The following is a 16,555-nucleotide window of genomic DNA, read 5'->3' on the forward strand; positions in this document are numbered from 1 at the left end:
AGTTGTTGTGGCTCTTGTGCTGTAGAGCGCAGGCTCAGTAGTTGTGGCACATGGGCTTAGTTGCTCTGTGGCATGTGGGATCTTCCCGGACCATGGATTGAGCCTGTGTCCCCTGCATTGGCAGGTGGATTCTTAACCACTGTGCCACCAGGGAAGTCCCTGAAGCTTGCTAATTTTTATTGGAACTTATTTTAAAGTATAATTTCAGTACACTGTTGTATGTTGTTTAACGGGTTCTTTTCTTTGTGATAAGAAAAGCAAGAAATGAAAATATTTTAAGACTGCAGAATAAAATAGGATTTGAGAAGTAGTTATAATAGTTACAGAGGGCTGGCAAACTCATGTAAACATCAAAAAAGTTATTAAAATTAGACATCCCGAGGTGGATGCCTGTATTGCCATCTTGAGCACCGTTGGTGTGAGCGTGAGCCTGAGCCTGCACTTGGTTACCTTACATGGAGGAACGTAGTTACCAAAACCTTCCTCCTGCCCACCTTGGCCTCTGTCCCTCGCTTCACACCCCTTCTCCTCCCACTGTCCTCTTGAAGAGGAAAGTTAGAAACTTACACTCCGCTAAAAATAACTCCATGCTTGTTTTACTTTTGTGAAATATGCTTGCTGGGCGGAGAGGAACAGAAGAACAGGATGACCTAACAATCCAATGTAACTTTAAGAAGTTTTGCTAAAAAATGGAATGTTCTGCATCTGCTCTTGTAAGTTTCTGTTTGGAAACTTCCATGCTCTGTAAACATGTGCACTATAAAAGTAAAGCTCACCCTGAGTTTGGGGCCCAGAACTTTGGAGCCTTAGCTCATCTGGGGCCACCGGCTTAATAAACCTGAGTTCTCCAACCTCCGAGTGTGGTGCTTGGTTTCTCAATGGACCAATTTTTGCAGCACTCTGACACTCTTGACTTTGATGTACAGAGGAGGGAGGGATATGAAACTTCCTATAAGACATTGACCTATTTGAAAATATTAGTGACACTTTGATGCCAAGTTTATTTTATGTCATTTTCTTTGCTCTTAAAATAGCTAGTTTTTTTTAATGTTGTTTTTTGTCTTCCCTTTTTTCCCTGCTATTTTGATCTTTTAAGAAGCGTGGTTTTTATAGCCTGTGCCAGCCATTTAGAGCACTGTTTCCTACATGTGAACGTCGTTTGTTCAGCTAACATTCTGTGAGCAGGCACTGTGTTAGGAGTGTTGCATAATATTCATGTCAGTGTTAGTCATTTGTATTGTAGCCTCTTTTGTGTATGAAGAAACGGAGGCTTGTGGAGGTTAAAACTTGACTTGGGTCAAACAGCTAGTAAATGATGGAGTCTTGGTTGAATCCAAAGGCCAGCCTCCTGCCTTTTCTCAAACAGCTTATAATCCATTTGAGAATATTCATGTTTGTTTCTTCTTTTCATTTTTTAAATCCACATTTAGAGATTTCTTTGTTTATTTATACGTTTTTGGCCTTTTTAGGCAGGTGAGATCTGGATATGAGCTGAACTCTCTGGTTGCTTTGACTCTCCTAGTCCTGTTCTGAAAAACTGTGTTTTACCTATTACTTTAAGGATGACTCTTAAGATGAATAAAGGATGAGCATGAGTAGGTAGGGATAGAATTAATAGGAGTACAGCTTATACTGGTTCCCGGTGCACGTTGTGTGTTTGTGTGTAGATGGGAAGGCGGCAGCGGTCCTGTGGAGGATGAGTGATGAGATCTAGTGTTAAACAAGGTGGTGTCTTCTCAGATTTTTAGAAAAAATAGTACTGCCCCAAGGGATATATCTAACCAGTTTCATCAAGTAAACATTTTATTGGTATTTCTGTTAGCTTTGTTTTATTTATATAAGCCAAACTGTATTCCATTCCATTGTTTCTCATATGTTTTCACTTTTTAGTCTCCATGTTTTGCAACATGAAAACAAGTTAGGAAGTTAAAAGCTACTCCGTTGTGTGACTGGTTTAATAAAATGTAAACATGAAATGCAGAATCGCTAAAACTTTACCCAATCTGATTTCTCAGATGTGTGTGTGTGGAGCCTTCTGACCCGGGCAATGAAACGCGGAAGGTGTGGGAGGAAAGGAACGTAACAGCACAGGACATTCCCTGGGGGAACCTCACTGTCTCCGTGAGTATATGTGACTGGAGGGCTGTAACCTTTTTCTTTAGCTTTCTCTGAGTAAACCTACATTTTCTTCTTGATTGATGGATATACTCTGTTTTCAGAATATAGGGCTATTTTGACCAAATAGGAGTTACCACATTTTTATTTATCATGTACGGAAGTGTATAGGCTGAGAAGAATGAAGCTGGTGGGAAGGGAGATCAAGATTGACTATATTTGGCTTCCAAGATATTAATTATTAAAAAGATGTGAATATATGCTTATGGTTTCTAATTCTCTTGGATTTTTAAGTTCATAGGCCTGTGGTTGCAGGTCCTGAAGTCAGCAGTTCTAGCAGCTGGTAGCCACATGTCCTGCCTTCTGTTGATCAGTCCATGTGCTCTGGGAACCGCTTATTTAGAATATCAGGAATGCTCAGACTGAACCTATTTACCTTGTAGAGACTAGTCTGACTTAAGCACTGAGGGAAAGGAAAGGAAAAAGGACAGAAACGTATAATGAGCACCTACTGGGTGCTGAACACTGTTACATACATATTTTTGTATTCTGTTGGGAAATGTTGTCCTAGGCCTAGAATATCTGTTTTGGACACTTCCCAGGTTGGGATTTAGAAATAAAGATGTCCAGTGATGCTGCAGTATCAATTAACACCAAGGTCCGCTGAGCTTCTCTGGTGCTTTTTATATCATGTAAGCAGTTGTAGGTCATTCTCTCTCAGGGCGATAGTTAGCTCCTAAATATATAACTGGAGGCACTTCATCTGAAATTTTATCCCTTTGATGATTTACATCTGCACTGTCCAGTACAGGAGTCACTGGACACATGTGTCTATTTAACTGTACATTAAATAATATTAATTAAAAGTTCAGTTTCTTGGCTGTACTAGCCATGTTCCATGTACTCAGTCCTGTCACGTGACTGACTGCTGGCTGGCTGTATGGGATGGTGCAGATATAGGACATCTTATCATCATGGACAGTTCTGGGGACAGTGCTGATGTGAAGCACTCAGTGTCAGTGATCAGCTTAGAGTAATGCTTTACTGTTTTATGTTGAAAAAGTAATTTTTGTTATAAAAGAGGTGGAGTTAATAGAGGTGCTCAAATGAAAGTGATTTGTTAAAACTCATTTCGTGATGAACAGAATATTTGTTAATATTTTAGATTACATATATGGTCTTTTCAGTGTGTTTTCTTGATATCCAGCAGGGCCGTGTTAGGTTTTTTTTTGTGTAGCTGTAGCTTTTATTTCTTTGATCCATGTTGTAAATTGTAGGATTACTAATCTTAGCATGTAGAAACTGAGAATAATGGAAGCTCTATTTTTCTTTCAGTAAACCTTAGTGGTTGTGTTTTTAAAATGAGTCTCATTAGAATGTAAGTAAGGAAAAAGGACTTCAATTTCACATGGCTTTGTTAATCTCTGGTTGCCTTTCAGTTATTTTTCCCCCCAAAGGAAAATCAAGTCAATATATTTCTGTAATTGTGTCATATTATGCTGTATTATTGATTATATTATTGATTTTATTAATGGAAACATTTCAGTGGTCATTTTACTGCTCACAGCCCCATGCTGTAATCTCTCCATCAGAAAAGTCAGAAAAGCCAAACAGTTTTTATTATTGATTTGAATTTAGTATTATTAGCCATCTCTTATTCAGCATTGTAAAGGCAGAGTAGTAATTTTCTGTCTGTTGCTTTTGTTTTAAGCAACTTGTTCAGAAGTAAAGGAAAGATAGTAAAATTATTGACGAAGAATGCAAACAAAATATTTGGGGATTAGTACTCAATATATAAGCCTTTCACTAAAGGAGATAAGAAGTTGAAAGAAAGGAGTATGTGATGTAATGACTTGACAAAATACAGTATTTCATTTCAGTGATTTAGGATGCACAGATTTGTTGAACCATGACCTCTCCGAACTCAGGATATGTTTTAAAATTGATCATGTGTTAACATTGACTTAATAGTGTTTTTTTTTTAAGTAGAATGTAAAATAATGGTGTGTCCAATGATCAGTAGCATCTTAGAGTCAAAGAAGTTCCTTAGTAATTTACTGGATATCTGAGAATCCTCTTCATCCCTTCCTTTTCTACTTTGCCCCTTTTTTTCAGGAATGTAGAATCTTTCATGGTACATTTGTAGGATCAGCTTGTAGTCTCCATGGACCTTACATTCCAGATGTGCTCTTTTGGTGTGTCATCTTATTTTTCACAACATTTTTTCTGTCTTCATTCCTCAAGCAATTCAAGACCAAGCGCTATTTTCCTACCAAGGTAATTGGGGTTTAATTTTGGAGTTCTTGTCGTAGGCATGTTTTTAGTTTTCATTTCCTTGGTTTATTTCAAAACAATAAGATATTGTTTGAGGTTAGTACTTTATGTCAGCTAGCTATAAAGAAATTCATTGTGAAAAGTGTCTATTCCGTGTCAGAGCTAACATTAGGAAGACAGTGGTATCATGAGAGGTGATAGGTTAGTTGTGAAATGTTTCTTATCTTTTACAAAAAAAAATTAGTTGTAAATGTATTTCACTCACACATTGCACTAATTAAAAACCTCACTCACACTTTCTAATGGCATATTTTACTGTGAAAGATACAAGTTACTGAAAAAGGACACAGTGTTTCTGTGTTTATACTAATGTAATCCCTTTAACACAGGTGCGATCCACAATCAGTGACTTTGCTGTGTTTCTCACCATAGTAATAATGGTTGCAATTGACTACCTTGTAGGAATTCCATCTCCTAAACTTCAAGTGCCTGAAAAATTCGAGGTAAGGAGTAAAACACTTGGTTGTTTGTTACTTGGGAATATCAAACTGCTTTAAAGTGAGATACCACCTCCTAAGTAGTTATTTCTAAAATATGCATAGTCTCTCTGAAGAGCTGATGCTTTGAAAGGAAAAATTGTATATATGTCTCACATATATAAAAAAAGTGACAGGATGAACAGAGACAAGTGAATAGATTTAGGAAATAAGCAAGAAGGTATCAAAGCTGGTCCATCAGGGAGACTGAATGAAAATATTCATGGTGAGGAGTTGGGAGTTATTTAAAATTTTTGACCCTACTCTCATAGCTGGAGTTCACAATATACTTTCCAGATGAAAGAGACATTCTTTATTCCATTATAAAGAAGTAACTCAAACTTGAGTTTATAAGAGTAGCAAGGAGATCATTAAAATTTTTAGAAGGCTAATCACCTCCCAGAGGGCTCACATCCAAATATTATCACACTGGGGGTTTATGTTTCAACATATGAATTTTGGAGGGACACAAACATTCGGTCTACTGTATGTGTATACTTAAAATGGGTTAATGTTATGATATGCAGATTATACCACAATAAAAAAAATTTTTTTTAGAAGGGTGGTATATCTGACAGTGATTGGAAAGCTTTGTGTAACATTTTCCAGCAGAATTGAGAGAATCAAATTTTTTTTCCATAAGAAAAATGATACTTAATCTGAGCATCCACGAACTCTTTGGTTTTATTAGCAAACTATAGTTCTTTTGTATACAATATATCATATGCATAACACAGCATCTGATAATTACTTTCCCTTCTAAGTTGGAGGTGGTAGCTTTTGAATAGTTTCTGGAAATTTTTAATAGACAAGTATTTGTGTCACTGCTTATATTTACGTTTAACAAATTATGTGACCTCTTTTAGAAGCAGAAGATTTAAGAGGGATCAGAACTAAGGAATATAATGAGGATAGATTTAGCCTGTTTGCTCTTCCACTGCGATTAAAAAGTAACGTTATGTTTTAAAACCAGGGTCCTCCAAAATAGAGCACATCGCTGGAAAAGGATCCATCAGAATTATGTAGATCTATTTATATTTTTATCTAAAAATGAGAAAAATTAAGGTTTATAATATTTATTGTATGAATTTTGCTATAAACATAATTATTAGTAACATAATACATAAATGAGTATGGAGTCATTGGGTATATTTTTTTTGCTGCTAAGAGTATATAATTTAAAAAGTTTGGAGACCTTTGTTTAAAAGTGTAGATACTGAGCCACTAACGATTTTAGGCCATTAAGAGATGAGTATATCAAAGTCATTCTGTTTTTACCAAGTCTTACAACTAGAGAAAACTATAAATTATGTTAATGTAATTTCCTGTAATCCTGGTCCCATTTCCTTATTCTGGTTCTGAGTATATCCTTGTTATTCATTATCTAGCTTTCAAGTAGCAAACTGATTTCAGGGGGCATAAAATACACTGGGAAACAAATTAAGAAACAGTTAAGAGTATATGCATTATATAGATAAAACATTTTTATTTTTCTGCAGTATTGAATATGATGCCATATAATGTATATCAATGTGGGGAAACTATAATATCTGAATTTGAAAACAGTAAATTTCCCTTTTGTATTGACAAATGTTTTCAGGTAGAAAAAACAGACTTAATATGGAGTCTAGGTAATAGAAACGTTTAAATTTCAGTATATCCAATATCCTCCAAGATGCTAAACTCTTATGATCTTTAAAAATGGTTTAATTATAAAACAGATTTTATGTTACAGTATTGAAATGTATTAGTATCTGATAAAGTGCCAGATTTTTGTCAGTCGATGCTTTGGAAAAATAGTGTAGTTCTAATTTAGTACGGACCCTGCCAAGGTCGCTAGTCTGTAGGACCTCAGAGCAGTTTAGTTTAGGAGTTGATGTAGTAAGTAGATTGATATCACTTTATATGAAGTATATAGGCATGTGTTGAAATGATACTCTACTTCACTTACCTATTCCTATATAACAAACCTCCCAAAACATCATACCTTTAAACAACAACCCTTTTTTGTTCATAAATCTGTGACAGTTGGGACTAGGCTTAGTGGGGTAGTGGTCTGGTTTCCTGGTTTGGGATCTTTTATGAGGCTGCAATCTTTATTACCTTGATGGGTGCATGTCTGGGAGCTCAATTCAGACGGCTGAAGGAGGATTGCCTCCCACCCCTGTCTCATCACATGATGTGTCTCACCCTCAAGAAAACTTATCCAGGCTTACTCAGAGCCTAGTCTCAGTGTTCCAAGAGGGTTAGAGAAGAAGCAGCAGGATCCCTTGAGATCAAGACTTAGAAATCACAGTGTCACTTTGCCCTTATTCCCAGGTTCAGGGAGAGGAAATAGACTCCACCTCCAAACGGATAGAGTGGTTAAGTCACGGTGACAAGAGGCCTGCCTGTAGGAATGAGAAGAATTCCTATGGCTGTCTCTGCAAATAAGTCACAATATATCCCAGTATTTAATCCAGTTCTTTCTGATCCCTTGGCATTTCTTGGAGTAGACACAGTCTGTGCTGTGGAAATTTTGGGCAGTAGGAGAAGGAAACTTTCTTCATTTTTAATCTTTTAATGTTTTAACAGCCTACTGATACAAATAGGGGCTGGATCATAAGCCCATTGGGGGAGAACCCCTGGTGGACCTTGCTAATAGCTGCCGTTCCAGCTCTGCTCTGTACCATTCTCATCTTTATGGACCAACAAATCACAGCTGTAATCATAAACAGAAAGGAGCACAAGCTGAAGGTAATTTAAAAATTTTGTCTGAAGAAATGTTTCTTTGAGTTGGAGGTGGTGAAAGTTAATTTCTTCTCTCTTTATAAGTAGTGTAGAATTTTAACCTAAAAAAAAAAATAGAGACTTACAAACACTCATGTTTGCTTCACTTTTCAGAAAGGAGCTGGCTATCACCTTGACTTGCTGGTGGTTGGTGTTATGTTGGGAGTCTGCTCTGTCATGGGACTTCCGTGGTTTGTGGCTGCGACAGTGTTGTCCATAAGTCATGTCAACAGCCTGAAAGTTGAATCCGAATGTTCTGCTCCAGGGGAACAACCCAAATTTTTGGGAATTCGTGAACAGCGGGTTACAGGACTGATGATTTTTATTCTAATGGGCCTGTCTGTGTTCATGACTTCAGTACTAAAGGTAAAATCTCTTTGTTGCAATGTTTTAAAATCTTTTTTTTATCATAAAATTTACACTCGGTTGTGTGAAAATGAAACATTAAAATATTTAAAATTAGTTTCATTTCCTAAAATTTACTTGAAAAATAGTATTTTGGAATGGTGGTTAGTATCTTAGGCATCAGTGTTAAATTGTATCCTTTTAAAAAATAATGTAAAAGCGTATAGTAAAGATGATAGCATTTGGAAGGAGTTAATCCATGGTTTAGTTATGATCTAAAAGAGGAATAATATACCCAGAGGATTTTGTAAGCATATTAGAGGAAGTAATATTGAAAGATGGGTGAAACAATTATTTGACCAAAATGTAAAAAATAATATTTCCATTAGCTGAATTAATACATTGGTTGTGACAACCTAAATGAAACATGAGCAGTAGTGCTCATCAGGAAACAGAAACAGCCAATACTGTAAGTGAAGCATGCAAGAATCTATGTTTTATATTAAACATCTTTCAGTCACATCTGACTAAAGTATTTGGAGAGAGGGTCCTCAGGACTTGTAGGAGTAGAAAAGGGTCCTGAGACCAAAAAGCTTGAGAGCCTCTGACCTAAGGTTGTGTCTTTCATGAGGATTTACCCCAGCATCCCATTCTCCCTTTCATCAGTTGTTTTTTGGTTGGCTGTATTTTTAGTTTTATTGTTATGAAGATTACCGATATTTACACTCTCTGCTTTTTCTGTAAGTTAAATTATAAAAATGTGAACCCCCTGGGAACACGTAATCAGTCCTGAGGACTAAGCCTGTGATCGGCCTCTGTGGAGGCAGAAATATATTTCCCTAAGCTCCTGCTGTTTTAGAATAATAGCCCAAGCCTCAAGACCTGATAAGTTTTCTTAATATCTGTTAACTTCTCTTACTTAAAAAAAGTACATATACAGGTTCCATGTTTTCTTATATTTCTCTTTTTGTATTGCTAAAGGAATTCCTTGAGTAATTTTTTCATGTGTGGTCAACTTTCAGAGTTCTTGCATGCTTCAAAATTATCCTCACATTTGATTGATAGATGGATATTGATTTCAAGGTTCAAATGTATTTTTCTTGGAATCTTAAAGTAATTGTTGCCTAGAGATCAGTGGTTCTAATAAGAGGTCTGACATCTATTTGGTTTTTGTATCTTCAGAAGCATCTTTTTCCTTTCTAGATGCTACCAAAATGCCCTTTTTACTACTAGTGGTTTGAAATCTCACTAGGATATTTAGGTAGATAGATAGGGACTTTTAATTTACCCTGCTTCTCTCTCTGTGGGTTCTTTTACTCTAGAAATGTGTGCCTTTAACCGTGGGAGTGTTCTTCAGTTATTTCCTCTTCTCTATTTTCTCTTAGATATTTCTTTGCTTTCAGTTAGACAGATATTGACCTTCTGGATATGTTGTTACATTCCTCTTCTCCACTCTCTCTCTCACTGTTAAATTTTCCTCCATTTTCCTTATCATTTTATTGATCTCTTTGGTCTTATCAAAATCATTATTACAAAATTCTTTTTAATTATTTTGATAATTATATCTTTAATTTCTGGAAGGTTTTTTTTCATTCTGGTTATTCATTTTTCCTAGCATTCTGATTTATGGATTAAATGTTTTCTTGAGATTCCCTGAGGATATTAATTAGATTTTTGACATGTTTTCTTCTCTTCCATAGTCCTTAGTTAAAGACATACTAGGCTGTTTAGTAGAGAGAGAGTGTGATTCTCCTCTGGCTGTGCAGTGTTTTTCCTTATAGGTCTCTCCCTTGGGTGAATGCTGATTGTGGTGTTTGAGTCAATGAATGCAGCTTGTTGCTGGCTTTCCTGTGGAATACCTGGGCATGGACTAGGTAGGCAGTTTGGGATTCTCTTTAACTGCCAAAGGAACAGAACCTTTTCTTGGGGGGTGCTGTTTATTTATTATACGTAGTCAGTAAACGGAACTGTGTAGCAGTCACTGTAGGGGCAGTGATGGTGATAATAACGGCTAATGCTTTTTCAGTGATTGATATGTACCATGGGCTTTTCTGAGTGTTTTATGAATTTGAAGCTTTTTAATCTTTTTTTTTTTAAGCTCTTTATTGGAATATAATTGCTTTACATTCTTGTACCAGCTTTTGAGGTACACCAAAGTAAATCAGCTGTGTTTATACATATATCCCCATATCCCCTACCTCCCGCGACTCCCGCCCACCCTCCCTGTCCTGGCACTCTAAGGCATCACCCATCATTGAGTGGATCTCCCTTTGTTATACAGCAACTTCCCGCTAGCTATCTGTTTTATATTTGGTAGTGTGTCTATGTCTATACTACTCTCACACCATCCCAGATTCCCCTTCACCCCCCGCCTCCCCAACCCCGTGTCCACCAGTCCATTCTCTACATCTGCATCCTTATTCTTGCCCTGTCACTGGGTTCATCAGTATCATTTATTTTTTTTTTTTAGATTCCGTATATATCAGTTAGGAAACAGTATTTGTTTTTCTTTTTCTGGCTTACTTCCCTCTCTATGACAGACTCTAGGTCTATCCACCTCATTACATATAGCTCCATTTCATTCCTTTTTATGGCTGAGTAATATTCCACTGTATACATGTGCCACATCTTCTTTATCCATTCATCTGTTGATGGGCATTTAGGTTGCTTCCGTGTCCTGACTATTGTAGATAGTGCTGCAGTAAACATTATGGTACATGTGTCTTTTTGGATTATGGTTATCTCTGGGTATATGCCCAGCAGTGGGATTACTGGATCATATGGTAGTTCTATTTTTAGTTTTTTAAGGAACCTCCAAACTGTTTTCCATAGTGGCTGTACCAACTTACCTTCCCACCAACAGTGCAGGAGTGTTCCCTTTTCTCCACACCCTCTCCAACATTAATTGTCTCTAGATTTTTTGATGGTGGCCATTCTGACCAGTGTGAGGTGATACTTCATTGTGGCTTTGACTTGTATTTCTCTAATGATTAGTGATGATGAGCATCTTTTCATGTGTTTGTTGGCGTTCAGTATGTCTTCTTTGGAGAAATGTCTATTTAGGTCTTCCGCCCATTTGTGGATTGGGTTATTTGCTTTTTTGGTATTAAGCTGCATGAGCAGCTTGTATATTTTAGAGATTAATCCTTTGTCCGTTGCTTCGTTGGCAACTATTTTCTCCCATTCTGCGGTTTGTCTTCTTGCCTTCTGTATGGTTTCTTTCGCTGTGCAAAAGCTTTTAAGTTTCATTAGGTCCCATTTGTTTATTCTTAATTTTATTTCCTTTATTTAGGAAGTGGGTCAAAAAGGATCTTGCTTTGGTGTATGTCATAGAGTGTTCTGCCTATGTTTTCCTCTAGGAGTTTTATAGTGTCTGGCCTTACATTTAGGTCTTTAATTCATTTTGAATTTATTTTTGTACATGGTGTTAGGAAGTGTTCTAATTTCATTCTTTTCCATGTTGCTGTCCTATTTTCCCAGCACCACTTATTGAAGAGGCTGTCTTTTTTCCATTATATATTCTTGCCACCTTTGTCAAAGATAAGGTGTCCATATATGCTTGGATTTACCACTGGGTTCTCTATTCTGTTCCATTGATCTTCCTTTCTGTTTTTGTGCCAGTACCATACTGTCTTGGTCTCTGTAGCCTTGTAGTATAGTTTGAAGTCAGGAAGCCTGATTTCACCAATTCTGTCTTTCCTTCTCAAGATTGCTTTGGCTATTTGGAGTCTTTTGCGTTTCCATACAAATCGTAAGATTTCTTGTTCTAGTTCTGTGAAAAATGCCATTGGTAATTTGATAGGGATTGCATTGAATCCGTAAATTACTTTGGGTAGTATAGTCATTTTCACAATGACAATTCTTCCAATCCAAGAACATGGTATGACTCTCCATCTGTTTGTATCGTCTTTGATTTCTTTCATCAGTGTCTTATAGTTTTCTGCGTACAGGTCTTTTGTCTCCTTAGGCAGATTTATTCCTAGGTATTTTATTCTTTTTGTTGCAGTGGTAAATGGAAGAGTTTCCTTAATTTCTCTTTCTGCTTTTTCATTGTTAGTCTATAGGAATGCAAGAGATTCCTGTGCATTAATTTTGTATCCTGCTACTTTCCTAAATTCATTGATTAGTGTTACCAGTTTTCTGGTAGAATCTTTAGGGTTTTCTATGTATAATATCATGTCATCTGCAAAGAGTGACAATTTTACTTCTTCTTTTCCAATTTGGATTCCTTTGATTTCATTTTCTTCTCTGATTGCTCTGGCTAAAACTTCCAAAACTATGTTGAATAATAATGGGAGAGTGGGCACCCTTGATTTGTTCCTGTTCTTAGAAAGAATGCTTTCAGTTTTTCACCATTTAGAATGATGTTGGCTGTTGTTTTGTCGTATATGGCTTTTATTATGTTGAGGTAACTTCCTTCTATGTCCATTTTCTAGAGAGTTTTTATCATAAATGCGTGTTGAATTTTGTCAAAAGCTTTTCCTGCATCTATTGAGATTATCATATGGTTTTTATCCTTCAGTTTGTTGATATGATGTATCACATTGATTGATTTGCATATATTGAAGAATCCTTGCATTCCAGGGATAATCCCCACTTGATCATGGTGTATGATCTTTTTAATGTGCTGTTGGATTCTGTTAGCTAGTATTTTGTTGAGGAGCTAGTATTTTGTTGAGGATTTTTGCATCTATATTCATCAGTGATATTGGGCTGTAATTTTCTTTTTTTGTGACCTCTTTACCTGGTTTTGATATCAAGATGATGGTGGCCTCATAGAATGTGTTTGGGAGTGTTCCTCCTTCTGCTATATTTTGGAAGAGTTTGAGAAGGATAGGTGTTCGCTCTTCTCTACATGTTTGATAGAACTTGCCTGTGAATCCCACTGGCCCTGGGCTTTTGTTTGTAGGGAGATTTAAAATCACAGTCTCAATTTCCATACTTGTGATTAATTTGTTCACGTTTTCTGTTTCTTCCTGGTTCAGTCTTGGAAGATTGTTTTTTTCTAAGAATGTATCCATTTCTTCCAGGTTATCCAATTGATTGGCATATAGTTGCTTGTAGTAGTCTCTCATGATCTTTTGTATTTCTGCGGTGTTGATTGTTACTTCTCCTTTTTCATTTCTAATTCTGTTGATTTGCGTTTTCTCGCTTCTTTTCCTGATGAGTCTGGCTAATGGTTTATCAATTTTGTTTATCTTCTCAAAGAACCAGCTTTTAGTTTTATTGATCTTTGCTACTGTTCCCTTCATTTCTTTTTCATTTATTTCTGCTCTGATCTTTATGATTTCTTTCCTTCTGCTCACTTTGTGGTTTCTTTGTTCTTTTTCTAATTGCTTTAGGTGTAAGGTTAGGTTGTTTATTTGCGATTTTTCTTATTTCTTGAGGTAGGACTGTGTTGCTGTAAACTTCCCTCTTAGAACTGCTTTTGCTGCATCCCATAGGTTTTGTGTTGTTGTGTTTTCATTATCATTTGCTTTTAGATATTTTCTGATTTCCTCTTTGATTTCTTCAGTGATTTCTTGGTTGTTTAATAGCATATTGTTTAGTCAGTACGTGTTTGTAGTTTTTACAGTTTTATTCCTGTAATTGATATCTAGTCTCATGGCGTTGTGGTCAGAGAAGATGCTTGATATGATTTCAGTTTTCTTGAATTTACCAAGGCTTGATTTGGGACCCAAGATGTGATCTATCCTGGAAAATGTTCCATGTGCACTTGAGAAAAAGGTGTGTTTTGTAGTTTTTGGATGGAATGTGCTATAAATATCACTTAAGTTGAGATGGTGTAATGTGTCATTTAAAGCTTGTGTGTCCTTATTTATTTTCTGTTTGGATGATCTGTCCATTGATGTAAGTGGGGCATTAAAGTCTCCTACTATTATTGTGTTACTGTCAATGTCCCCTTTTATGGCTGTTAATATTTGCCTTATGTATTGAGGTTCTCCGATGGTGGGTGCATAGATATTTACAATTGTTATATGTTCTTCTTGGATTGATCCCTTGATCATTATGTAGTGTCCTTCCTTGTCTCTTGTAATAGTCTTTAAAGTCTAATGTATCTGATATGAGTATTGCTACTCCAGCTTTCTTTTGACTTCCATTTGCATGGAATATCTTTTTCCATCCCCATACTTTCAGTCTATCTGTGTCGCTTGGGCTGACATGGGTTTTTTGTAGGCAGCATATAGACGGGTCTTGTTTTTGTATCCGTTCAGCCAGTCTGTGTATTTTGGTTGGAATATTTAATCCATTTGCATTTAAGGTGATTATTGACATGTGTGTTCTGATTACTATTTTCTTAATTGTTTGAATTTTGTTTTTGTAGGTCTTTTCCTTCTCTTGTGTTTCTTGCTTAGAAAAGTTCCTTTAGCAATTGTTGTAAGGCTGGTTTGGTGGTGCTGAATTCTCTTCACTTTTGCTTGTCTGGAAAGCTTTTGATTTCTCTGTCAAATCTGAACAAGATTCTTGCTGGGTAGAGTATTCTTGGCTGTAGGTTTTTCTCTTTCAGGACTTTCAGTATATCCTGCCATTGCCTTCTGGCCTGCAGAGTTTCTGCAGAAAGATCAGCTGTTATCCTTATGGGTTTTCCCTTATATTTTATTTGTTGCTTTTCTCTTGCTGCTTTTAATATTATTTCTTTGTGTTTATTTTTCATAAGTTTGATTAACATGTGCCTCGATGTATTTCTCCTTGGATTTATTCTGTATGGAACTCTCTGTGCTTCTTGGGCTTGATTAATTTTTTCCTTTCCCGTGTTGGGGAAGTTTTCCACTAGAACCTCTTCACATATTTTCTCAGACCCTTTCTTTTTTTCTTCTTCTTCCTGGGATGCCTATGATTCGAATGTTGGTGCACTTAATGTTGTCACCAATGTCTCTGAGACTGTCTTCTATTCTTGTTATTCTTTTTTCTCTTTCCAGCTCTGTGGCAGTTATTTCCCCCATTCTATCTTGCAGCTCACTTATTCGTTCTTCTGCCTCAGTTATTCTGCTGTTTATACCATCTCAAGTATTTTTAATTTCAATTATTTTGTTGTCCCTTACTGTTTGTTTGTTCTTTAGTTCTTCTTTGTCCTTAGTAACTGTTTCTTGTATTTTCTGTACTTTATTATCGAGATTTTGGATCATCTTTACTATCATTACTCTGAATTCTTTTTCAGGCAATTTTCCTATTTCCTCTTCATTTATTTGGTCTTGTGGGTTTTTTTCCTGGTCCTATGCCTGCATGGTGTTTCTTTGTTTTCTCATTTTGTCTAATTTTTTGGATTTGCTGTCTCCTTTCCCTATGCTGCCTAGGAGTAATTCCTCTTGTTTCTTCCCTCTGCCTCCTGTGGTGGGGTTTGTCCAGTGTCTTGAGTAGGCTTCCTGGTGTGTCAGGGGGTGTCTGGTGTCTGCTTTCTGGTGTGTGGCTCTATGTCTTTTCTCTCTGATGAGCAGGGCTGTGTCAGGAGGTGTGTTTTAGGGTATCTGTGATGCTAATATGGCTTTAGGTATTCTGTGTGTTGATGGGTGGGTTTGTTTTCCTGTCATGTTTTTAGTTTGATGTGAGGTGTCCAGCACTGGCAGTTGCAGAGAGTCGGACGAAGCCTAGTCTTAGACTCTGATACAGCGCTTTGTGAGAGTTCCCTGCAGTTAATCTTCCCTATGTCTGAGGACTCCCTAGTAGTCTAACTTCCTGGATTCAGTGCTCCCTACCCAGAGCCTCCTACTAGACTTCTGCTGGAGTAGTGCAGACTTCTGAGGTTGCTTATCCCGGCAATAAAGGGGTTTGAAGGAGACTGTCCAAACCCCAGAGTAATGGCAGAGTGTTGAGTCAAACAAATACTAAGTCAAGGAAACACATAAATGTATAAGTCACACAAATACTGGATCCAGTAGAACATAAGGCCCTAGAAAGACCTGAAAGAAGAACCCCAGTATGCCATCAGGCAATCTAAGAGAAAACCAACAGAAATTCAAAACAAAACAACACAAAAACACAAATCCAGGGAGATTTTGAAAGCTAGGATCAAATATAATAAAGAGCGAGAGTACCACCAGACAGACCGGAGATTCTCAGAATGAAATCAGACAATTATACTTAGAACTAAGGTAAGGACCAAACCTAATAATAAAAACCAAAGCAGTGTGTCATCTGGAGAATAAAGCAAGGAAACTTAGCTGAGCAATAATATTGATTATAAGTATATGAAGATAAAATAAACTAAAAAAGGATAGAAGACAGGGCAACAGAAGAGCGTAGTGTGAATGGAAATATGAAAAGAAAATGAAAGAAATAGAAATGTTTAAAAGAGAGTTGAAAAAAAGGTAAAGGTACAGTCAGCACTACAAAAAACTTAGCTAGAAATAGAAATATATAAAAAGGCTAAAAATCAAAATAGAATAAAAAATAGAATAAAAATATGGTATAATACGTGTAGATCCCTTCAGACTAAGAGCGTTAAAAAAAAAAAAACTAAAACTGACCCCCAGAATGAACCAGATCAATAGAATTAATAATACTATTTCTGTTTCCTT

General features: G+C 36.5%; 1 protein-coding gene across 6 annotated transcripts in view; it reads left to right on the forward strand.

Annotated features, from left to right (window-relative positions):
- The window catches only part of SLC4A7 (solute carrier family 4 member 7), a 115,494-nt gene that overhangs the window by 81,361 nt on the left and 17,578 nt on the right, over positions 1-16,555 (forward strand). For all 6 annotated transcript variants that reach the window (XR_009047923.1, XM_057698268.1, XM_057698264.1 and 3 more), the window contains 5 exons: positions 2,016-2,121; positions 4,231-4,392; positions 4,779-4,892; positions 7,500-7,661; positions 7,809-8,060. Coding sequence is in view for 5 of the 6 variants with exons in the window: in XM_057698268.1 (XP_057554251.1) it covers positions 2,016-2,121; positions 4,231-4,392; positions 4,779-4,892; positions 7,500-7,661; positions 7,809-8,060 (796 nt within the window). In the remaining variant the exon portion in view is untranslated. The remainder of the gene's footprint in view (positions 1-2,015; positions 2,122-4,230; positions 4,393-4,778; positions 4,893-7,499; positions 7,662-7,808; positions 8,061-16,555) is intronic.

Source organism: Hippopotamus amphibius, chromosome 11 (genome assembly GCF_030028045.1).
Source record: "Hippopotamus amphibius kiboko isolate mHipAmp2 chromosome 11, mHipAmp2.hap2, whole genome shotgun sequence".
Taxonomy (NCBI): domain Eukaryota; kingdom Metazoa; phylum Chordata; class Mammalia; order Artiodactyla; family Hippopotamidae; genus Hippopotamus; species Hippopotamus amphibius.